The 24,911-nt window shown below is 38.8% G+C and overlaps 1 protein-coding gene and 2 long non-coding RNA genes across 5 annotated transcripts in view; 1 reads left to right on the top strand and 2 right to left on the bottom strand.

Moving 5' to 3' along the window:
- The first annotated feature begins 5,249 nt into the window (after positions 1 to 5,249).
- Positions 5,250 to 12,819, top strand: LOC138357386 (uncharacterized). Its single transcript, XR_011224972.1, has 4 exons — positions 5,250 to 5,435; positions 8,316 to 8,479; positions 9,728 to 9,826; positions 12,721 to 12,819. It is a non-coding gene; the product is annotated as an uncharacterized lncRNA (long non-coding RNA).
- Positions 12,642 to 16,089, bottom strand: LOC138357387 (uncharacterized). The gene is made up of 5 exons (XR_011224973.1): positions 15,805 to 16,089; positions 14,529 to 14,725; positions 14,227 to 14,280; positions 13,349 to 13,414; positions 12,642 to 12,788 (listed from the first exon to the last, which is right to left on the bottom strand). It is a non-coding gene; the product is annotated as an uncharacterized lncRNA (long non-coding RNA).
- A 5,495-nt stretch (positions 16,090 to 21,584) lies between these two features.
- Positions 21,585 to 24,911, bottom strand: part of dlp (glypican dally-like) — a 160,935-nt gene continuing 157,608 nt past the window's right edge. For 2 of the 3 annotated variants that reach the window (XM_045727330.2, XM_069314129.1), the window contains exon 10: positions 23,310 to 24,011. In XM_045727330.2, the coding sequence (XP_045583286.1) occupies positions 23,455 to 24,011 (557 nt within the window). In that variant the 3' untranslated portion in view covers positions 23,310 to 23,454. Of the gene's footprint in view, positions 24,012 to 24,911 lie in introns of all 3 variants that reach the window. The other variant, XM_069314128.1, reaches the window with a different exon arrangement.

Below are 24,911 nucleotides of genomic sequence, written 5' to 3'. Positions count from 1 at the left end.
GGGGGGGGTAGTTGACCCCCCCCCATACACCTCTTGCCTAGTTGTACACCCTACATAAATCCTGTAGGCGCTAGTGAAGGTTGCTAGTGTCTAACGTAGGCTTAACAAACTGCATTCACGTAAAGATAAAAAAATGGAATAGTAACGGTTTTAAACCTGACATTGCTAATGTTGACTTGCTCTCGTACCCAGGTCAGGCCAACTACAGCCAGACAAGGGACGGCAACGAAGATAGTCTCTGGAACATTTACGACGGAATGAAACGACCCACTATAAAGAAGCCGGAAATTACTTGGATCAAATGTACACCATTTGGTCATCAAATCCTGTCAATAGCATGGATGGAGCAGCATACTCTAATTAGGAATGCGTTTCAACGCGAATATGGAAAAAGCCCTTATTGATAACTACGCCTCTTCAACGCAGAGCTAACTGCAATTATTAGGGCGTTTAAGAGTCCTTGCCCGAAACGCTAATGAAGATTCACAAGCAGCGCTACAGTCTTGGTAAAAATCGGGCAGAAAATCTTGATAATCGCTCAAATCAAGTTCACCAATAAGGGAAGTCTTTAAATTTCTGTGGATCCCTTTCCATGTTGGAAGTGAGCGCCCAGATGTGCTGAGCGCTGAAGGAAACAGTATTGAATACTTCATACCCAAGACTCTTCCACAAATTAGTGGCGTTATCAGGCAATATCATCGTGAAACGGTAACAAAGACAAATCAATGAATCTATACGATGATACAGTATGGTTGCTGCTGGCACTCCCAATAAATATGGAAGAAGAGGTGGCCGCAGGCACATCGGCAATAGCAATAATCCCTCTTGGATACAAATATCCATGGAGATTCACAATGGAAACAATTTAGAAGACTTGCAGAGTCTTGAGTGACACCGCCTTGACCGCTACCAGTGTGTGAAAATCGGTAATTAGAAATGTTGCATAACAAACCCCATATTGTTTGAGTTGGGAAAACAATATTTGTCGAATCTCTTAATCTTGCGGGTGCAAAATGGGGGGGAATTTTGTGTAAGATTTTAAGGGTTGACAAAATTATTGTTCAAGGGAAGCTTCATTGACAGTCCCAGCTGTGCCTGGGTAAAAGTGACAGGATGAACAACCCAGCGGGTTTTCTTCCTATTGGAATATTGTAAATGCTGCTATGGCGGTGTGTTCACTCACAGGATGAGTGGCGCTGCCCAATAAACTCGCCCTTCGGGGCAAAACCGAAATTTAAGTATGCACTGCCAGTCACCATTTGGTCTCTTTATTTACATACACACATACAAGGTATATTGGGTTTAAGAGTACATAGCATTGATGGTTTTTTAATTCTTGTAAAGCCACTAGCTCGCATAGCATTCCGGGCAAGTCCTTAATGTAACGGGTAAGTAATTTCTAGCAAAAGTTGAAAAAAAGTTAACGGGTACATTGAAGAAAATAGGATTAATTCAAGGTATATTGTAGTAAAAATATGCGTTCAATATAACCATGATTAGAAATTGTACGGCTTGAGTACATGTATTGGGAGTTGGGTAGCACAATATAATTCTGACGGAAGAGCTCGCTTTTTTACTTGCTTGGCAATTTAATATTGAAAGTAGACATCACTGGCAACATAATCATCCAACCTTCCTTATTGAATAAAACGTGATTTACACTACTGGGCGCAATGTTCTCGCGGCCCAGTCTCTTAAGTTGGATGATGCTATCCTGAACCCACAACCTGGATGGTCTGGTATAGTTTGGTGTTCATAGACTAGAATCTAGTTCCAAGCTAGACTGACTTACCCTTCCTCCAATCTTTAGTAACGCCACTGGAGCTTTAAATTTATCATGGGTGCTACATAGCCTTCCCGGCTTGGTGCTTTCTTTGATACTTATCTTTTTTTGATAATTTCTTTATGGGTGTTAAAGGCACTAGGTTAACTCTTGGCAAGACATGACGGTACGAAGTCTGTTCCTCGGTGGGACAGCCCTACTGCAATGACCCTAGTTTTCTTTCACATAAAAGGGGCTATAAAACCACCCATTACCTCCACAAGTAGACAACCTAAGAGGTTGCACTGGTCTGCAGAGAAGCCGGAGGCTGAGGCCTCGTTTCCGGTTATACCGTAATGACATTGGTGTTGAATATTCAGCTACTGGGAACAAAATGTTCAAGTAGCACTGGCTATGGTGAGCCCGTAGTGAACTTACAGCCCCGCTCCTGTGCCACGTAACTTGGTAATTACATTTGATGGTGCTACACAGCCTTCCCGGTTTGGTGCCTTCTTTTGAGGATAACCTTACCTTCTGTATCAATGATTGGAAAATATTTCTTCAGTCTCACAAATTGGTTGATAGTTCCCACGTTTGAGCCACATGATTGATATTTTCCTTCAACTTCAGTATTTTACAAACTTCAAGGTCCAATGTAATGACGCATAAACGGGGGACAACTGCTTGAAGCAAGGGACTTTACCCCATAGGGTTTAAACGCATGGAACCGCCTACCCGCCGAAGCTGTCGGCACAATTTATACTATATTCCCGATTACTTGTATAATAAACAGAGGGAACTAAGTTGCATCAACGGAGACCTGAAACCAGCGCGGCGAGGTGGTGGTCCTCTTGGTAATCCTAAACTAGCATACATGCTGGTTAGGATTACCAAGAGGGCCTAATATATCCACCAGAAGGGGGGCCAAGTAATTATCCAAGGCACTAAGTGCCGTGTTCTCTTCCCGGCTCTCTGGATATTCAAAGGGAACGATGCCAATATAGGGACATGAGCTACAAACTCATCAGAATGATGAATGTGACCGTGGGGGGGGGGGTAATGGTCCCCCAACCACTTGGAGATTTCATGCAGGTCTGCGTTCAGAGTGACCGTCGCTCTACCGTCCACCCCAAGTGGTTGGGCGAGCCACCATATTGTAAAGATTTCAGTGTCAGTAGTTATCGGAGTGCATTAGGCAGTGATGTGGAGGAGGCTGACTCTGTACCGTTTGAAATGTAGATATGATAAAGAGCCCAATAGGCTCAAGCATCTTTACACCAGTCGAGAGGCGGGACCAAAGAGCTGTCCTTGTTAAATACTTGGTTGTGGGAAGGTGCGTGAGGGTTCCACAGGATCTTATTCTGTGGTCATCACCCTCGGGATTGTGTACTCGCCTAGTTGACCTTGTGGAGGTTAAGCTGGCCAGCATCTTTAAGCTTAACCTCATTCATCTCCAAAGGTTGACAGGAATATTAACAATGCATTTGGAGCGAGTATATTATTGGGATAATCTACTCGCTACAAGATCTTAGTGAGATAGGAAAGATATTCATATTTTAAAGGAGGATTTTTGAACCATCGCTCTCCCTATCGATAGAAACTAACTTTTTTTTTGTTATTATTAACAAGCTTAGGTATACACAGTAATGTGCTGCTACCCTATTCTATATGAAAGATTACACAGTGTATATCAAAAACTAGCTATAAGTTCATTAAATATTCCCATCTCACAGGATGGTTAGTTATACATGGAATCAGGGGATAAAATACCAGCCTCAATAAAAAAAAAATCAACTGTGACTAACAAGAACACCACTTACGGGCTATTCATGCCCGTGCTACCTTTTGGGTGGCTTAATCCTCATCAATCAATCACAAGAAACAAGGGATACATCTCCCGTCACGCAGGGTCCAGTCGCACCTCCACAGATCTCCAGTATCATCTATTGATACTGTTAATGGTTCAAGAGGACTACCACTTACGGGCCTACCTTAAGGTAACAATCAGGTGAGAACATAAAATATAAGGCTGATCTATTAGCCTCCGTTAGCAAAATCCGGGTACAGCATAAGAATATCTTCCAATATTCCTAAGTGTATGAAGTAATTACAGAGTTCAAAGTACCTTATACCATTTGGTCTGAAGTCACTTATAACAGGGCAATCACAGATATAGTGTTGGTGAGTATGTCCCAGCTCTTGTTCACATAGTTTACAATTGGAATATTCACCATTGGGGGCTATTCATTACCTGCAGCCACCTGCGATACATATCAATATCCTAGCCTAATTCTGGCAATTACAATGTCACACTGTCATTGTGACACTAGTGGAAGTTTTATGCTGTCCGTTCATATAATTCTCGATTCTAAACATGTTTACCTAGTTTAGTTCATTAATTATGCACCCCATATATCATCTTGTGGGCGGTAGTGGAAAAGGTTACAGAGGCACATAAACATGTCATAGCTCTATATACTCTTGCTTTCTGGCTTTTGTGTGTCAGTGACTGCTCTTCTGTCTTCCCTAATTTCCTAAAATATTGCGGCTTTGACAGAAGAGATTGGAATGCCCATATCCCACTCAACTTCAGGCTTATCACATTCAGTTTTAGCTGCCTTGTTTGTGTCATCATGCTGGACAACACCTATATGAGAAGGTATCCATACAAATGAGACTTTGAAACTCCTACTGTTTGCAATAATAATGTTGTTTATAATGGAAGTTACAACTACAACCTTTTGAAGATCAATGCTAATTTTATCTAGATAATGTAATAAACGAAAGTTTTCTATGTCAACAGAAAGGCAGAAATATAAGCTACACTTTAAATACTTGTCATAAATATAACTGAAGTGAAAGCGAAGATATATGCATTTGATACTGTACAGTTTCTTGATGGCTTGCTCTAAAAGTGTGAAGCCCTTCACACCAGCCTATAAATTGTGTAATTTATTTCCATATATGCTAATTAACCTTAAAATCTATATGTCAGAAAGAAGGAAGATGTAGACGTTAATGTGACAACATTTCAAGAAATATCTCTCTCTTTAAAGTTAAATAATACAATCCTATCGCCGGTGTCCGGACACATGAAAGCTACTTAGGTATCAGTGGCCAGCCAGGTGGAGATCACAGGCTGTACAATACTGATAAATTATGTAATTCACATAGATACGTTGATAAATATTAATGTTTTATATTTTATTAAAAATACAGATATATACTTTGTTTCATACGTTAAATGTAACAATATTTCAGTATATATTATATAAGCATAGTATATATAATTCAGTATATACAATATATAATAAGAGTGTCAGACCACGGAGGAAGAATTGAAACAGGAATTTCCTTTAGTACTTTCTTATATTAATACATCTTCAGAGCGAACCATTCCTTCTGAAGATGTATTAATATACGAAAGTACTTAGAGCATTCTATTGTGGTTTTAATATTGAACAATTATACATATACGAAAGAGACAAATCTGGTGTCCGAAATAGTAAAAATATTAGTGTGCGATGTGATCAATGTAAGGGGGATATTGGGTGTGCCTCGTATCCCCTACAACAACAAGAAGGTCGAGAGCGATGAGGCCGCCACCTACTAGCTTCAGGATGTCGTCGAATCTAAATCAACAATATACTACCGCCGCTACTTTCTCGGAAACGTAAGTACCTGCCGCTTTACTTCTCTCACCCTGCCTAGCCTGGCCTGGCCTGACCTGGCCTAGCCAGACCTGACCAGACCTGACCTGGCCAGACCTGACCTGGCCTAGCTTTACCTAGCCTAGTCTGACCTGGCCTAGCCTTACCCAACACTAATCACCACACGTGACAGCCCAAACGAATCGCAAATAAGTACACGTAACAAGTCATATGCCCGGACACTCTTTCACCTTGGGGACTGAGTGGTAACTATTGTATAGAAGAGCCGGCTCCCTGAGAGTGGTAAGAGGGCGTGATCAAGAGGCTAACGTGTGGTCTTGAAGGAAGTCGATAAAGCAGAGAATTTTCAAAAGGAAGGGCAGCATAACGAGCAGACAGGAATGGACAGACAGTCAGTTATCCCATAATGTGTAATACGCCCCACACAGCATGGGTGGAGTGGGGGTGGTGTTGTAGCAGGGCACAGTATGATGATGGTGCGGGTGAAGTACACACCCACTGAATTCCTGCCATCAAAAATTGTTTTCATAACCATTAGAACAATGGCATCCCTCCAGCCACCATCCTTCCACTGACCCCCTCCTCTGGTCCTCCACCTCAGACAATAACCCCCACACCCCCTCTCCCTTCCAGACATCAGCATGTCAAAATCAGTACCATAATGTGTTTAAACTATTTAAACTAAGTCATTGTGTATCTCAAGGTATCTTAATTCATTTGAAAGTGTACATGTGCATTCGTTCATATACTCGCCTAATTGTGCTTGCTGGGGTTGAGCTCTGGCTCTTTAGTTCCACCTCTCGACCGTCAATCAACAGGTGTACAGGTTTCTGAGCCTATTGGGCTCTATCATATCTACACTTGAACCTGTGTATGGAGTCAGCCTCCACCACATCACTTACTAATGCATTCCATTAGATATAATCATATATGATTACACATAATCATAATCATTCTATACACATAATCATATATGTGTACATCAACGTATACATACATGCGTATATATACCTCGTATTAAAATACTGATAAACGAATGACCACGAACAAATTAATTTATAATTGTAGCATTATATATAATTTTAATAGACTAATTACGTGTTTATACATTTGAATGGTCCAGACAGGTGGCCAGCCTTGGACATATACACTTCTGGTAGGCACAATGACCTCATGTTAGACCCTTGATAGATTATGTGAGAGAGAGAGAGAGCTGGGGCAGGGAGGTGCGTGCCCCAGGGAGATAATCCATGCCCATGCCCCGCCTCGAGGTCAGTTCTCGAGTCACACCAAGAATAACAATCGAGCAAGTTGTCCTGACCAGGATGTGGCATATTAGGGAGGGTTGAGGAATAGGAAGCCTGTCTGATAGAGCTCTTGGCAAGCAGCTCTCCCTCAGTCTACCTATCTATATGGAAGAAATGTATCTAGGCCCTCCTCCCCCCTACCTATTCTCTCTCCCCCACCTTTCTTCCTTCATTTCCTCCCTCCCTCTCTCCCCCTCACTGGTGAGAGAGTAGGAGTGTGAGAGTAGTTAGAGAACTCGTAGTTCTCACGCTCGTGAAATTGTCTGCGACCCTGGAGGAGTAGAGCGGAGGGGGGGGTGAAAGTAGGTGACGATGGAGGAGTAGAGGGGGAGCATTATATGCAGTGAACGTAGGTGTCTATGGAAGAGTACATCATAGAGGAGGGTGAAAGGAAGGTGACGATGGAGGAGAAGGGAGGGGGTGTGAAGGTAGGTGATGATGGAGGAGTAGAGGGGAGGAGGGGGGCAAAGGTAAATGTCTATGGAAGAGTACATCATAGAGGGGGGTGAAGGTAGGTGGCGATGGAGTAGAGCAAAAAGGGTGGGGGTTGAAAGTAATCCTGAGTTTAATTTTTTAGTTATATATAGTGACACCTCGGCTTACAAATCAATATTTATGAACTTTTCGGGTTACGAGCCTAATTTCTTCGAAAAATTTGAATCGGGTTACAAACTTTGCCTCGGGAAAGGAGTTTGTTGATATACGTGTGGGCTGACCTAGCGCGTGGTGGCATGGTGATAGCGCCTCAGTTTACCAGTGTCTCCTGCCTAGTAAGTATCGCGCCTGAATTCTTTGTAAAGCATTACATTTGTTTTGGGATTTTTGGCTATTTGAACATAAAATTTGTTATGATATATCTTGCCATGAGTCCCAAGAAAGCCAGTGGTAAGGTTCAAGCCAAGAAAACACATGTGAGAATGACCATAGAGGAAAAACAAGAGAGCATTCATAAACATCAAAATGGTGCACAGGTTGTTGAACTAGCTAGGCAGTACAACAAATCTATGTCAACAATATGCACTGTACTTGCTAAGAAAAAGGACATTATGAACATTAAAGTGGCAAAAGGCATATCAACAATCCCGAAACAAAGAACACAAACACTTGAGGATGTTAAAAAGTTTTTATTAATTTGGATACACAACAAAGAGTTAGCAGGTGATAGCATTTCAGAGGCCATCATTTGTGAGAAACCAAGGCATTTGCATGAAGACCTTTTAAAGAAAACCCCTGGAACGAGGGGGAAAAAGATGAATCAAGTTTGAAAATGTGAAAAGTTTGTGTGACAATAGAGCCTCGTGGAAAACTTTTGCTGTGGTCATTACCTGGTGGAATGCACCAAGGATGGAGTATTAGGGCTATACATCTTTTAAATCATAAAAGTAATAAACATTTCCCATCAACCTTACAAACCATATTAACCTATTTTCATGTATTTCCCCCATGTGCATTTTAACAAAGTTACTAAATTGCCTTTATCATTCTGTAAAATTTCAATTACAGTATACTGTATATAATTTTGTTAGTATAAATGGACTGAATATTCTGAAATCACTATTAATTTTACAATTTCAGATTCAAAGGTGGTCTGGACACCCAATTTGGTCAGACAGGTGAAGAGAGCATTTAGGATAGTTCGAAGAGATGAAGATGGTCACAATTGTGTTTGAAGAGGCAAATGCCCCCCTTTGCTCCTGACATTATGTTCAGCCTATTGACCCCTGCACACCTAACACAAGGTAGGTTGAAAACTCCTCCTTCATGTCATTGGTTCATTAGCCAGAAACTTAGGGCCCATGCAGGAATATCCCTAAAAAAAAAAAAGTGGCCCCAACAATGCATCCTCCAAGTCTGGAGGATGAGCAGGAGCATTGTCGAGAAGCAGGCCCTTTAGTGTCAAACTTTTCTCTTGCAGATATTTTTTGATGGCAGGGCAAACCACTCTACATCACAGTTTTTCTGCACGTTATATATTTTTTAAAACTCTTGGATTTTCGGAATGATACATGAGCAAGGGTTTAATTTTCAAATCGCCACACAACACAAGAGTTAGCCTATCCTGACACAAGTTAGCCCAAGTTAGCTTGTGTCCGGGCAGTGACGTCTCCTCTTGGGTAATGTATGTCCTCTTCGGCAATTTTTTCCAGAATAGCCATGTCTCCTCACAATTAAACTCTTGTTGTGGAATATATCCATCAATACAGTATCTACAAAATCTTTAAAATCACGAACAAATCTTTCAGCCCCTACTTTGTCTGAGCTGGCACCCTCACCATGCCTCACAACACTATGAATACCACGTCTCTTTTCAAAATTTCTCAAACCATCCCCTACTCACCTTAAACTCTTTCGTATCTGCAAAACTTGTTCTAGGGGTTTTCTTTATAAGATCTTGCATGAAGATTTCATTGTTGACCAAACCACACACTGGAAATTGAATAGACGACAACATTTCGATCCGTCCTGGACCATTATAAAGTCGATTGTGATGAGATGAGGGAAGCAAGAGCATTAAGTAGGCAAGAGAGAGAGAGGTGAGGAGATGGCAAGTATGTACGTATGTACATGAATAAAACATGTACATACTTATACATAACCTGTGTAAATAGTGTAATAAACACAATAACAGTATTTTGGGAGGAGGAATGTTGGCGAGTAATGTGTTGGAGGAGGGAGGGAGGACTGGCAGGGTGTGGCAGCTCACTCATGTTTTTTTGGCTCACCATACCAACATAGTGGATCATTATGGTGAATACATATGTAGATGGGTATATACAATGTGTGTATATAGTGTAATAACAGCAAAAACAGTTTGATTGTAGAATATGTCGCATATATGAGGCCCATAATTTTGAGCATAGCGATGTTCTATACTTTGAATTATATAAATTCCACAAATTACACACTTTTAAATAATATTACAGCAAAAAAAAAAAGAAGAAATGAATGAGAAACTTCAAAATAATTGCACAACATTTTATTCGCAGCAACTGCCGTCGCACGGGGTGGCAGGGCCGACAGACCCCCATCGCTCCAACGCTCAGCGCCCATAATTTGCTCAACTTCCCAGCTCCATCGCAGCTAAAGTAAGTCACATACAATATTTTTTGTTTAGTTTCCCCGTGATCAGACTCTGCATTTTAACAATATAAGAAGAGAAAAAAAAATTTTGGAAAGAATTTATTTCTTGTGCACCAGGGTGTTATTTGGAGACAGAGCAGTTCAGTGGTTAACTACTAAATTTTTTTTCTCCCACACACGCACCCCCCTAGGAAGCAGCCTGTAACAGCTAACTCCCAGATACCTATTTACTGTTAGGTAACAGGGGTCATCCCCTTTTGTACAAAGAATCTGCTAAAGCTTTTAGGGCTAATCTTTGACACTCGTTTGTCTTTGTCGCCCCATATTTTTTACGTCCGAGTTGAATGCTCTAAGGCCCTTAACTAACTTTAGGTCATGTCCCATTCTTCTTGGGGAGCTAATCGACACTGCTCCTCTCTTTACATTCCTCTCTCGTTCTGTCTAAACTCGATTAAGGCCCTGTTTACTCGTCTGCTTCTCCTTCTACCCTTCACCATCTGGACACACTGCATCATACTGGGTTACGGCTCAGCTCTGGTACCTTTCCTTCGACACCTACCCTAAGCCTGTATGTTGAAACTGGCGTCCTGTTTCTACAGGATCGCCATGATCGCTACTGTCTTCTCCACCTTGCACGGTCCTTACAGCACCCTCACTCTTGCTTATGTCATGCCTTGACCTTTACCCATCCTGTGGTTCCTGTTCCCCTTCACCACCTATCTCTTTCTGTATGGTTGTCTCTCTTACAAAATGCTCTTTCAGTTTGTGTTACCAATATTTCCCCTCGTGTCATTCCGTCTTTGCCCCTATGGAGGGGTCCCCGTTCCTAAATTCTGTAAGCCTTGACCCACTTGACTAAAACTTTTACCCCTCCTACAGTTCTAAATCACCTTTTCCTTGAACACTTTTCTTCACACTTCCACTCTATTTCCGTCTTCACCAATGGGTCTTAAGTCTGCGGATGGTGTGGGCTACTCTGTTGTTTTTCCTGACCGTACTTACATGTGTCGCCTCCCTTCGGAGGCTAGCGTCTTTACGGCAGAACTTTATGCTATTCTCTATGCTCTTCGTCTCTTGCTTTCTCATTCTCATTCCTCCTTTGTGGTTGTAGTTGATTCTCGTAGTGCCCTCATGGCTCTAGGGTCCTTTAATCCTGTCCATCCGGTGGTCATTGAGATTCAACATTGGCTGTTTCTTATTTCTAGTAAATTTAAATCAGTAGAGTTTTGCTGGGTTCCCAGCCATATTGGTGTTTCAATGAGCGTGCGGATGCTGCCGCTAAGGAAGCTATCCGTTCTTGTCCCATCTCCCGTAAAGGTATTCCTTATTCCAACTTTTATCCTGTTATTCATTCTTCCCCGTTGGCAGGGTTGTTGGGCCTCTGTGGTTGGTAACAAGCTGCGTACTCTCAAACTTAGTGTGTCCCCGTGGCCTTCCTCCTACCACCGTAACCGGCAGTGGGACACTGCTTTGGCACGGCTGTGGGTTGGTCATTCCCGCTTAACCCACGGTCACTTAATGGAGCGCCGCCCTGCTCCTTATTGTCCAAATTGCGTTGTCCCTCTTACAGTTGTGCATATCCTTGTTGAATGTCCTGACTTCCAGGACGAGCGTGTGTCTTGCTTTCCGACCGTCCCTCGATAGAATTCTAGGTGAATCGGATACTTTTGATATTGTTCGCCTTATGCGTTTTTGTTCTCGTATTGGCATTCTTGGCGATATTTAGCGCCCACTGATTATTTCGCACTTTGGTGCCTTCTTTTGGTAATTACCTTACCTTCATTGTTGTTTCATTTTAATGTGGTAGTTGTGATATGGATTGTTCTGGCTCATGTGCAAGGTCTTGGATTTTTTTCTGTTTTATATTAAGAAATTGCCAGTCTTGTTACTATTTGTAGAGTTAGAGATCTGCATTAAGGCCTCAATATTATATTCTTTATTTTTTTTTATAACATCAGCAATTTTTGTGGTTGGTAATATTTAGATTAATGTCAGTGATGTATATGACAAGGGTTAAGACCCCTTGTGGTATGACAGCATTTTTCCCAGTCATTTCTTTGGTTATGAGGACCCTTTCATTTGTTATTCTTTTGTTCTTTCTACCATGTACCTGTTTGTTGCTTCTTGGTCTTTCATTTGGTACTTTGGCTATTAAAACAATGGCCTTTGGTAATGTTGCAATTACCATTTCTAAAAAAAATGAGCAGGTTCATTAGGCAGGGTTTGTTTTTAGCAGTTTTAAAAAAAAAAAAAATCCATTCCTTCAGGACCTTGCAGATGTTAGGTCAAACTAATTGACAGTAATCTGTTTTGCCCTTTCAAACAATGATGGTTTTAATCTAGGTAAAATATTTCAGAATATCTGAAGTTTGGCAGACAAATCATTTAAGAACTTTGATTAAATTAAGTTACCAAAGACTTTGTGAAAACCATGTTGTATAGATGCTTCAGTGTCACTTTTCTAATGTTTTGTAAATTTAACTATGATCTTTAGTTAATTTAATTATAATTTGTGCAAAGCTTGTGTTGCATAGCTTTAAATTTACTTTCAAATATGAAAGCTAAAATATTGACTAAAGTGTCTTCCACTTTAATATTTCAGACTAATTTGCAATATTTGTTAGTTTATGTAAATTGAATAGGTAGTCCACTTTTACATCTTTTCAATGCATTTTGCATGCACCTATGTAACAAGTTACAAATAGGTGTAAATTTTACCAAGTATTTATTTTCAAAGTAAAAAATTTCAGATGTTTAAACATTGCATCAATAGTAGTAAATAATTTCCAGCATAATTTCAGGATAAGGTATATAAAGTAGTTTCATTAATTGTTTTATTTAATAAGTTTTACATATAGTATTTATAATACAGTACATCTAATATTTATTACTGTTTCAGGTTGTGGGACAGATGCTCCTAGATGAACAGAAGATCCAAAAGGCCAAGACAACTCCAGAGACAATCACCTGTAAAAGAAAAATAAACATTAAACAGGGACACTACTTTTATTATCACCAATGCCCAATAATAAGCAAAAAAATCCTAACAGCCTATCTTTCAACATAGGCTCAGCAAGGCCTATCCCTTCCTCTGATTTTACTGCAGAGCTTGTTCCCTGAATGGGAACATTACATCCACCACTTTAGTGCCATCAACACATTGTACATATGCTTTACTGAAAGCACTGTACAATGCATGCCAGGCACTAAAGTTTTAGATGCATCCACCCATTCAGCAAACAAGCCCTGTGAGAATTAACAATGTAACCATTGTTAAGGGTCCCTAAACCTATGCAAATCTAGTCCATCTATTAGATGGGTAGTAGAGCAAAGCTCTGAAAAAGCCAAGCCAGGGAAATCTGCAGGACTGCCTGGTCCCCTTTTATGAAATGGGGTAGGATCAGTACAAACTGAATCATCCCCTGTGGGTTGTAACAGTAGGACATGGTTACACACCTATAAATGGACTAGATAAGAGAATTAAGATTAGGTCATTGATATAGCTAAAACATCAAATTCAAACTCACCCACTTTTGTAGATTTCCTTTTGCAGAGTAAAGGAGCCCCAGTCCATGCATCATAATCACTTTCACCTGAAAAATATTTCAACAAATTAATTTCAGATTTAAAGCCAATCTTGCTTTACTTTTCAAATTAGCATTCAGTACTTTACAAATTCAGATAGAAAAAATTTCTTTTAAGGAATTTACCTTTCCTACATATTCTAGTAGCAGTAGCAAAGATCTAATTTAGCAATATAAATATATATGGCATCAATTTGCCAAGTTTCAGTAAATGTCATTTGAGAAACTATCCACAACTGCACTTCAATGGCAATTTACATTTATCTTTAGCCATTGCTATATTGTTTAAGTTATTACTATTTTTTTAGTTTTATGCAAATCTATTCAGATTAACCTTTACATTAACTCTTCCAACTGACAGAGGGACTTCTGGACTTTCCAAACCACATTCTGGAAAACTATAAATTTAAAACCAAGCTAAAGTAAACATTGAATTTTTTTTTACTTTCAAGGGAAAAATACCATCACTTAGAACAAAACTTTTCCTGCCATTAACTTTATTTGACTCATGATTACCCTTTAGTGTTATACATTTATAGATTAAAGCTTATTTAACAAACATTTAATGTTAACTAAACAAGATTTATATTTCATTAAAATTATTAATAAAACACCCTCAACTATGCTGTTTAAGATCTAATGCCCCACATTACAATTTTCACAATTTCAACATAACATTCTATTCAATACATTCCTGAAAGGAATGAACTTGCAGATATGGTACCCACTAGCCTAAGCCTAGACTTCCATACCCTAATATTTAATAGGTTTTTAGCAATTAACTTCTACCCTCTAATTCCAATGTACACAACACTACTTACTGTAGATCTGCAAGTATTTTCCTGCAGCTCTTTGTTGCCAGGACCTTCCACAACCTGTCATGTGAACAGTAAATATTACTAAAAAGTTATTTGCATAGCGATGTTATTTTGTTCATACCTGTACCACCAGTTTAATTAACTATGTAAGGGAGAGATTCTGAATAGCAAGTGCCAGTAGGCACTGCCACTGGCTTATGGCAAAAGATTCTGTAGCAATAAAAATATAAGCCACACTTTCTTCCTCCAAACTGTTCAGTGTCAAAAGGGAGGGGGGGGGGGTGTCCATTTACTGTACCACTTACATTTTAGTGTGGGCTTCATCCACTATTCTGACGTTAGCTGGAACATTTGTGCCAGCTGCTGGTTTGAAAGGGAGGCATACCATGTTCCTCACTGCATGTCAGCTCAGGACCTCACTACCATGTTGGGAGGCAGTTGAAGACTAACCAATCAACATCCCAGGCTGGAGAGCAGTGCCAGCTCAGGGAGAATTTACCACCTGCAAAAAATTTAATACTCTTAACAATCTAGCTACACCATCTATCTCATCTTTACCTAGCCCCCAAACCTTACATTAGTCAGCATTAAACTGCATCTGGTAGTCTTAACCATTTCAAAACTATATAGGGCATCGGTATTTTTTATTTGCCAATTCTGCAACTATTGCAGTCTAAACCATAATCTTGGTAATAACCGAGGTCCAAGGAGAGCTTTTAGGCACTATTTACAACACTTCTTCCAACTTAACCCCATTTATACTAATTTCCTTTGGTATAGCCATGACCTAATCAACTTCAGTCATCATTCCCAATGATCCGAGCCCCTATCAATTTTGCGCCACTATCAAAATCTCTGCTGAAGTCAAGGTACACAAAATCACAAACCTTATCACCATTTCCTCAACTATGCAACCTAATCCATGAACATTTAGTAATAAAACTATGCGATTCATGTATCTAGTCTTGTTTCTCAAAAAGAGTAGAGAAATGGCACTTGCAATGTTAGATTCTAGTAACTTTCCTCACAATAGACTAAGCTAATTGGTCACTAACTTAAGCGTTAAAGTTAACTCAAACGTTTCCTTTAAAACTTGCTATATTAGGAACTTTCCACGACCGGCCTTTACCCGACATAATTAAATAGGGTAAAAACGGTATATTAAATGCAGTAAAACTACGGTAAATTCAATATGATAAAACTTGCATTCTTTAAGCATGGGCTGCGTAGTAAGTGAACTAAACTAAATGTTAAGCACCCTGGCAAACCACTTCGTTCTATTCAATTTCTTTATTTAATCACTTTTGTCCGGCTAGAATTTTTAGATTAGATTAAAGGAACACCCTCCCTGGTAACGGCTGAACTAGTTAACCAAATACAAATATTTAGGTAAAATACTTTCATAAAACCCGTCTACTTCCCCCACCAGTAGACTTGTTCAGCTAAAGGCATAATGTAATGTTCCACTTTAGTAAATAAAGACTTAAAAAAACACTACCCCATCTGTGTAGTTACCGGTTACCTGACATTCTACGCTTAAAATAACCCATCTATTCCCCATAATTGTTCGCTATAACTTACCTCTCACCCGCTGGTCGAGTACACAGCAGTATATATCCTCCTCCATCACTCACCGCGTGGATACTATTTCACTCTGCCCGCAAATTGCCTCAAATCACCTACGTTGTCCATAAACATATATAGAAGAGCAACTGACCGTAACACCCGTATAGCGATTATCACATAACGTGGGAACATTAGTAGTACTGCTGTCAAAACATAGATGGCGCCAGGACAAACGGTAATTCCTATGGACTCGCCTAGTTATGCGTAGGGAATTGAGCTTCAGCTGTTTGGTCCCGCCCCTCAGCTGTATTCACCTAGTTGTACTCACCTAATTTGAGCTTGCAGGGGTTGAGCTTTGGTTCTTTGGTCCCGACTCTCAACCGTCAATGTACAGGTTCCTGAGCCTATTGGGCTCTATCACATCTACATTTGAAATTGTGTATGGAGTCAGCCTCCACCACATCACTGCTTAATATATTCCATTTGTTAACTACTCTGACACTGAAAAAATTCTTTCTAATATCTCTGTGGCTCATTTGGGTACTAAGTTCCCCTTGTTCGTGTTCCACCCGTGTTAAAGAGCTGTCTTTGTAACTATCAAAATGCATTTATCTTTGCTTTCACTTCAGTTATATTTATGACAAGGGATTTAAAATTTGCCTATATTTCTGCTTCTCTGATGACATTAAAAACTTTCGTTTATTACAGTATCTACATAAAATTAACATTTATCTTCATTAGGTTGTAGTTCTCATCAATAGAGAGAGCGTCGGTAAAAAAAAAATTGTTTAAATATAAATATCTTTCCTCTCTCAATAATATGCCCGAAACGCTATGCGTACTAGTGGCTTTAGGTATTGTATGTACTAGCTCTATCTATAAATCCAATATTATGTTTGTAAATCGACTATTTATGTACTTTCCTGAATAAAATGAACTTTACTAATATCTAATCTCTGTGACTAAAACGTAAGAACGACTTTATCTATGCCTTTTTGATAACATATACAATTATAAGCTTTATTAGTGAATCTCTATTAATTAAACAATATATCAGAGATTGTGTAAGGTTCGGTGTTCCATGTGCAAAGAGACATGGGAGATTTTACATCAGTACAGTAAATGTTTTAAGTAGCGAACGCATACTAACGAATAACGATTAGTATAGCCCAACACTATTGTTCTATGAAGTCGATTTAACTTCCAGACATGTATTTTTCAATAAGTCTTAAATATTTTCTGGCTAGTTATGTTAGATATTATTAGAAATACGTATTCTACTTGTTAATATAATAAACTAAATTTGCGATCATTTAAGGAGAGAAGTGCGACGACTGGATCACTGTGTACAGAAGGTTGATATGCCAACAAACACTTTCCAGACAACAATATATCTTGGATAAGTCGCTCCACAACATTGACACCTGGACCGTTGACTTCCTATGAGGCCACATATTTACTTATTTCATAATGGAAGTATATTATTTTATAGTAAATATATGTTTTCTCGTGTTCTGCATTAAGCACCAACATTATAGTGAATAAATATACCATATTTCTTCATTATTTAAGTAATGCTAGGAGGCTTTGAGTAGCTCAGATTCAGATTCAGATTCAGATGTTTATTCAGGTAAGGTATATACATACAAGTGATGTTACATTAATGGATTGATTAATGTAACTTAATGGAGCTTTGGGTCATTAGGTGAACAGAATCTCCAATAGATGGGGCGAGAGTCGCGCTATCTCTCGCCCGAGCGAGAGTCGAAACTTATTTTAGAATTGATATATCTTTGTCCTCCAACAAGATATATTTCCTTTGGTGCACTCACAATAACGAGCATATCTCTGTCTTTCTGAAGGCATATAATATTTTAGGCTTTATAAGCGTATCTTTGTTAATTACACACTATATTGGCAAGTGCGTAGGCTTCTGCATTCCATGACCGACAAGCTACTGAATGCCACTATAAAAACGTATGTATCTTCACTTGAGCTTTATATATGTCTATGTTAAAGTATTTAAAATGAAGCTTATATTTCTATCTTTTTTGAGACATATAAAACATATGTGTTTATTAATGAATTTACGTGAAATAAGCATTGTTCTGAGAGAGAGTTGCTCTGTCGATCAGTCTGTGCGGGGTCGGAGCTCGGCGATTATTAAAACACATGTATCTTCATTAGAACTTTATATATATCTATGGTAAAGTATTTAAAATGAAGCTTATATTTCTATCTTTCTCAACACATATAAAAACATTTGCGTTTATTAACGAATTTACGTGAAATAAGCATTGTTCTGAGAGTTACTCCGTTGCTGGATCTGTGCGGGATCGGAGCTCGCCGATTGGAAAAATACACGTATCTTCGCTTTAAATACAAATATGCCCATGGTAAAGCATTTAAAATGAAGATTATGTTTCTATCTTTCTTGAGACGTATAAAAATCTTACGCTTATTAACGATTCTGCGTGAAATAAGCATTGTTCTGAGATGAATATTGCGGATTTCCGGTTCTACGATCGATGAAAAATGCAACTTTTATACAACTACAAATATCTTTAGTTTTACTTTAAATTTTGTCCTGAAAGAGTTTTCATATATAGATCCAGTTTCTGCCGTTCTTCTGACATGAAAAGACCTTTGGTTTAATAAGTTAAGATGTTTTCAACAATATTACTAGGGCGTTCACCGATTCTAACATGGGCGACCCTTTTGGAAACGCAACACATGGGTTGACCTGATTGATATATGGGTCAGATTCCATTAAGGTTCAGAACATAGGCACCTTCCTGCTTCCTTGGTGTTTAGCAACTAGCGGGGTTTTTGTTGAGCTTTTGTCGTTTCATTTTGGCTTCACAGGGTTTGCATGTTGACCTACCTTGATGCAGCCCGCCTTCATAAACAAATAGCAGTCTCCGTGGTGTAGTGGTAAGACACTCGCCTGGCGTTCCGCGAGCGCTATGTCATGGGTTCGTATCCTGGCCGGGGAGGATTTACTGGGCGCAATTCCTTAACTGTAGCCTCTGTTTAACGCAACAGTAAAATGTGTACTTGGATGAAAAAACGATTCTTCGCGGCAGGGGATCGTATTCCAGGAACCATAGGATTAAGGACTTGCCCGAAACGCTACGCGTACTAGTGGCTGTACAAGAATGTAACAACTCTTGTATATATCTCAAAAAAAAAAAAAAAAAAAAAGACCAACGTCCAGTCCATGCACCCGCCAAACCCCCTGTTTATGAATAGAAAACAGTTTACATATGATGTTTGAACACTTATTGAACAAGGGCTTTGCTGACGACTTTTGTTCGAACCACAACGCTGTAAATGCTTCACTCATGTACTACAAATTCAAATAATTGCTAACAGAACATAAACACCTAACCTAACCATATCTTGCCCTGCCTAAATATGCACAGTATGCTAATATATAATAATATTAATTTATATTTGAGAAAATTCCTGTTTTCAATGAACAGTATGTTAAAATTGATGAATGTACCTTTGGGGTCAACCGCTGGATGGAATGGACTTGGGCCAAGGACAGGTTGCTTGATGGCCAGCTAGTTTGGGCTCCCAGCCAGTCTGGCTGTCTGCTGGCCAGGGTTTATGTTCTTTCTTGGTTTCAAGTCACCCAGCAAAACATACCTGTTGGTTTTGTTGGGCATTCAGACCTGGCTGAGTCTGTGACTAGGACACAGGAACGACATCTGTTTTCCACTAGCATGTATACTGCTCCAGGCATCAATGTCAATGGTTGTTTACATAAAATGTTGCAGTGTAATCAATGTACTTATCTGTTTTGGTGGACTAAACCTAACTTTTTTTATCTCTGGTTACTGAAGTGTTCCTAGACCTTCCCCTCCCACCCCTCACTCCTCCTTTTTCTCTGCTGAGAAGACCAATTCTAGAATTGGTCTCCAATAGGCACTCATGACTTGTTAGAGCCTGGTGTGGTACTGAAGGTTTGAAAGGTATAGCAAGATAGCTCATGACCCAGTAGAAAGATGCATTTTATTGCATGTTTTTTTGTGTGTATCTTTGTTGGCACTTTGTGCCATTCAGCCAGTTGTATAAAACAGTACAGTAGTACATTTCTTGCCATAATAGGAAAAACAATTGCAAAAGTTATCCTTTCAAATAAAAAACAATTGTATACTGTAACAATAATTACTGTATTATATGTTTATAATGTATGAATACAATACAATACTAAATACTTTATATGCATGCTTCAGAGTGCAGTATGTGGCCCTAACAATCAGCTTCCATTATTTCTAATGGCAGAAAGACAGTCAGTATTCATTTGAGAAAAATAAAACTATATAGATTTTTCACATTATGTATTATTTACAATAAAATAACAAAATATCTCTGTACAGACGTCTTCCCTACAGAGCGGAATTTCGTTCAGTGCCAGATGAATGGTAGAGGCAACTATAAATGCACATACCATGACATATGCTGACAATATAATTAAATGCAATGTCTCTTCTCCAGTGAATCAGCAACTGACTAATGTGGTTTCATTACCATGTTAGTACTTGTTAATATGTTCACTATTCACTATTAAATTCACTAATTTCTATTATGCTAATTAGTCCATCATCACTAATTAAATTTCTTGCCATTAATGAGCTGGGGCATACTTAGATTTAATAATAAATTGTTGAACATAATTTGTACAAGTAAAAGGTGTGTGATTGTCCAAGATGATTATTTGGTAGGATCTAAGAATTCTTTTTCTACAGTATTAAATTAACACGTGTAGTGTGAAAAAAAAATAAAGAGGATTGTTGATTCTTTCAATTAGACTAAAAAATAAAATGTACTCTCATAAGATACTGCAAATCTCTACTATACATCAGTATGCTATACAGGGTCATTATCTCCACATTAAGGTACTACAGTATAATAATTGTTACCAAATTTAATTCAGTACTAGCATGAAGTTGAAACCACCTAAGTCAAATCATACTATTGTTCAAAATATGGCAATTCTGCATAAATTAAACGTTTCCTCAAGAAACTAAAAGTTATGCATCCCAGTATATGAGAAAATGAAAAATCTCAGACTCTAACCTAATCTGAAAATTACCGGTATTTATGGTGGGGGTGGGGGGGGGGGAGGGGGGTTTATAGCACATTAAAGGACAAGTGACTGATCATAAACACATATTTGATTTAAATTAAAAAAGGTAACTATATACCAGTTACCTACAGGCAAATTTTACCTTGCATAAAACATGCAGCAAATGCATGTCAAAACAAATTGAGAATGGACAGTTTTCCAAATAGTAACTGAAAAATGTAATTGTTCTAATTTTTGATGGGAATGTAACAAGCACCTCGGTCCTTTATACAGACTGAATGCTCTCAGGAAAACCTCAGCAGTATTATGCGCTAACTTCAGCGATTGGAGCAACAAATGGCTGCGTGTGTTACAGCATCGCCACAAGATGCCCATTATAAAGATGTGATAGCTGCCAGTCAATCCAAAACTTAAAATCTTTAGCATTGTTAAAGCCTAAATATAATTAGGATGTAAAATATCTTTAGAAAACATTCTGTGTATAAAGACCAAAAATAAAACTTGTTGACTATCTGGATATGGTAAGGAGGTAGAGATATCTAAGCTCTTGAGATCAGCATCTGTGTACTCTTACAAATTAAACAGAATTCTGTAACATCATGACCTGAATATCAAGTGTAATTAACTAAATCAAAATGGTCAGGATGCAATACGTAATATTTACTAAAACACCCCATAGGGCAATGGAAAAAAAATATATATTTTGAAAATGTAATCTAATTTTCTTCTTATACTCCATTACATTGTACACAGTTTTATTGCTGTTCCTTGCCAAATTCTGCTGAATATAACAGCATACCTTGTACACTCATAATACCAGCAGCAGAACAACTATACTATTGCCCGTATTGCTTACTGCCGATATCAAAAGCCAAACACGAAGATAGCAGCAGATGCCACTGCGCATCTGGCAATTTATAGAACATTAACGGTATCAGTTCGTGCTATCCATTGTGATACAAAATGTATAACACTGGAGAACAGCCTGCAGTGTAGGCAATCACCAGGTGAACATCAAGAAAAACAGTCTGTAGTGTAATCTTCTACCTGCAGCAGAATACCTAGGATAAGAGGTCGACTTGTTGGGCTACATTATGCATTCAAAACATGACTATATGCAATTATAATGAGTACCATATACCACATACAATCACTTTCCCACAATGACAATGATGAAAGAAACACTTACATGGACAAAACTTAACACATGACAAATGGTAATGATTAAGATGACTCTATCAATACTTTCTTCACTCTTGAAAAAGGATACATATACAGCAAAATTAATAAGTGATACATTCATACCAAGATGGGGTACATACATTTCTTTAATACATGAAAGCTACTTAATTTATAAAATAAGGATTAGCAAGCAGATTTTATGCCTGGACGGCCAAGTTTTGATTAGAGAGACCAAGGTAACTTTTGATATTTTCACCTATCACAGCAACAAAAAAAAAGAAAAAAACGAAAAAAAAAGAAAAAAAAAAGAAAGTGCATTTAATTTGGTTGAATATTAAATTTTTGTATAGAGCTAACTTTTGAAATTTGAATAATTATTTATATCTTCATGAAATAAGACTAAGAATTTAACTTTTGCGTCCCTTCCGAGAAATGGCTAACCAATTAAACCAAAACTACCATAAAATAGTAGTATTAGTAAAGCTGAATAATAAACAGTGATTAAATATAGATGTCAAGCTGTAATACAACTACTGTACATTAATAAATAAAATTGAGTGAGAAGTGCTACACAGGTCCAGACTCGTGGCGTACACGTTTTGCACAGAAGAGCAAGCATCTCTTCATTCTTGTGGCCTAGTAAATGGCTATAAGAACCATCAGTTTATTTTTTCAGCTACCTAATGTGAAATCTCCATGTATCTCCCAAAGAATAATAAAAAAAACTTATTGTGGAGAAGACCTCCAGACTCTAGCACATTATGTAAGAGGGGATATTATCATAATCCTCCTCTCTAATTATGTTAATGACTAACCACATTATAACCCCTCACAATCACACGCATCTTGGTAAGGCTCCTCAAGACACTGCTTTTATGTAACAGTGGTATGTCTCTAAATGGAGCATCTCCAACTTGAACACATCAAAGTTCATTTCTTATCTTCCGTTATAACTGAACTCTTGAACACTTCAATATTTCCACATCGTATAATCACTTATTCACTTTTTATATATGAACATCATAAATGTTCAACACAAACTTTTGTGACATATCAAAACTTATGAGCTGCTTTCTTTATGCTATATGTGCAATATACTAAGTCTTTCTGAGCATGATATATTAACTACTATAGGTATGCTTCCTCATTCAGGTAATCATTTGGAGTCTAATGCATTTACAATACACTACTCCAAACCTCAGTCCTTACCCTGCGTCAATTACTGGTGCATATATATGGCTTCACAGCCACCAATAACAATGACACTTGGTATTTATTACCAAATAAATGATGGTGCTTACAGTTTGTTCTAAAATCCAGGAAACATCTTGATCCTGATTCTTCACTAGATTCTGCCCAGGGGCTGAGCCAAACATTGTATGGACTTAGGCTAGTGATCCAAGGAACATGATGAAAGCCGGCAACATGTAAATAGTAATGGCACGATTGAGAGACATGGTTTTTTTAGCAGCAGCAGAAGGTGGCTGGTCTACTTCATGTTTAGGAACACTGTGATCAGTTGGTTGACGGGGAATGCTTGGGGGTTCGTATGACTCGTAGGGAGATTCTTTATCCAAATTGGGAGCTTGTGGTTTATCATAGTTGCCAGATCCCTCTAAATCACCATCCATCCCATCCCAATCAGCACCAGAGCCATCATACCTCTTGTCATATTCGCTGTATGTATTCCCTGAGCCAACTTGACTGTTTCCTGTATCTTGATGATTGAATTCATAATTATCTTCATCATCGCCATACACATCTTCATTGCTTTGCTTTTTCAAATAAGTTTTGTCCTTTTTCTTGACATATGCATCTTCATCATCAGGCGGATAATTGACATTGAGTGAGCCATCACCACTGCCACTACCCTCATAACGTAAGGCTCCATCATCACTCACGGCCTCCTCATCTTGTTTTCCTCCATTGGTCAACCATGAATCTACAAAAGATTATAGATTTAATTTCATAAATAAAATGTGTGTATTAATGAATGGAAAAATGGCTAAGTGTTCTAAATATCAAATATATACTATTTTTCCATCTTTTCGGGTTGCCTACCACCAACATGTTTAACCACTGCACTGCGCCAAACAACAAATGTCGTTTTGAGAGTTGTGCATTTTTTTTATTAGGCTATATTTTAATGTTTTTAACCCTTTAACTGCGTGGCCTATAAATATGACACCCTCCAGTGCGCAAGAAATAAATTCTCGGGAAAAAATTCTTTTTAGTTCTGAAAGTGTCAAAAACCCCTCCCTGTATTTGGGTATAGCAACGGAATTTCGAAATTGTACTTACTTTGGCTGCTATGGGGTCCATAAGGTGGCGTGTGACTTCATCATTCCCTGTGCGCCCGTGCAGTAAGCTCCCGGGGCCGGTGGGGCGCCCGGGGCGGGGCACGCGAGTTGCCGCGAATATGTTTTTGTTCATTTTTTGCGCACAGTTCCAAATACATTTTATTTGTTTTTATGCGCTAATCCTATGTATAATAAACACGTACACTATATTATGGCAGTAAAACATCCGTACTGTCCAAGGACACTGTGTTACGTGCATGACACTTGTGTACACATATGTTATCTTGAGATGATTTCGGGCTTTTAGTGTCCCCGCGGCCCGGCCCTCGACCAGGCCTCCACCCCCAGGAAGCAGCCCGTGACAGCTGACTAACACCCAGGTACCTATTTTACTGCTAGGTAACAGGGGCATAGAGTGAAAGAAACTCTGCCCATTGTTTCTCGCCGGCGCCTGGGATCGAACCCAGGACCACAGGATCACAAGTCCAGCGTGCTGTCCGCTCGGCCGACCGGCTCCCGGTAAATATGTTGCACATATTTAC

The sequence above is a fragment of the Procambarus clarkii genome, chromosome 78 (assembly GCF_040958095.1).
Source record: "Procambarus clarkii isolate CNS0578487 chromosome 78, FALCON_Pclarkii_2.0, whole genome shotgun sequence".
NCBI lineage: Eukaryota > Metazoa > Arthropoda > Malacostraca > Decapoda > Cambaridae > Procambarus > Procambarus clarkii.
Note: the sequence above shows the minus strand (reverse complement) of the source record. Positions and strands in the feature narration are given on the sequence as shown.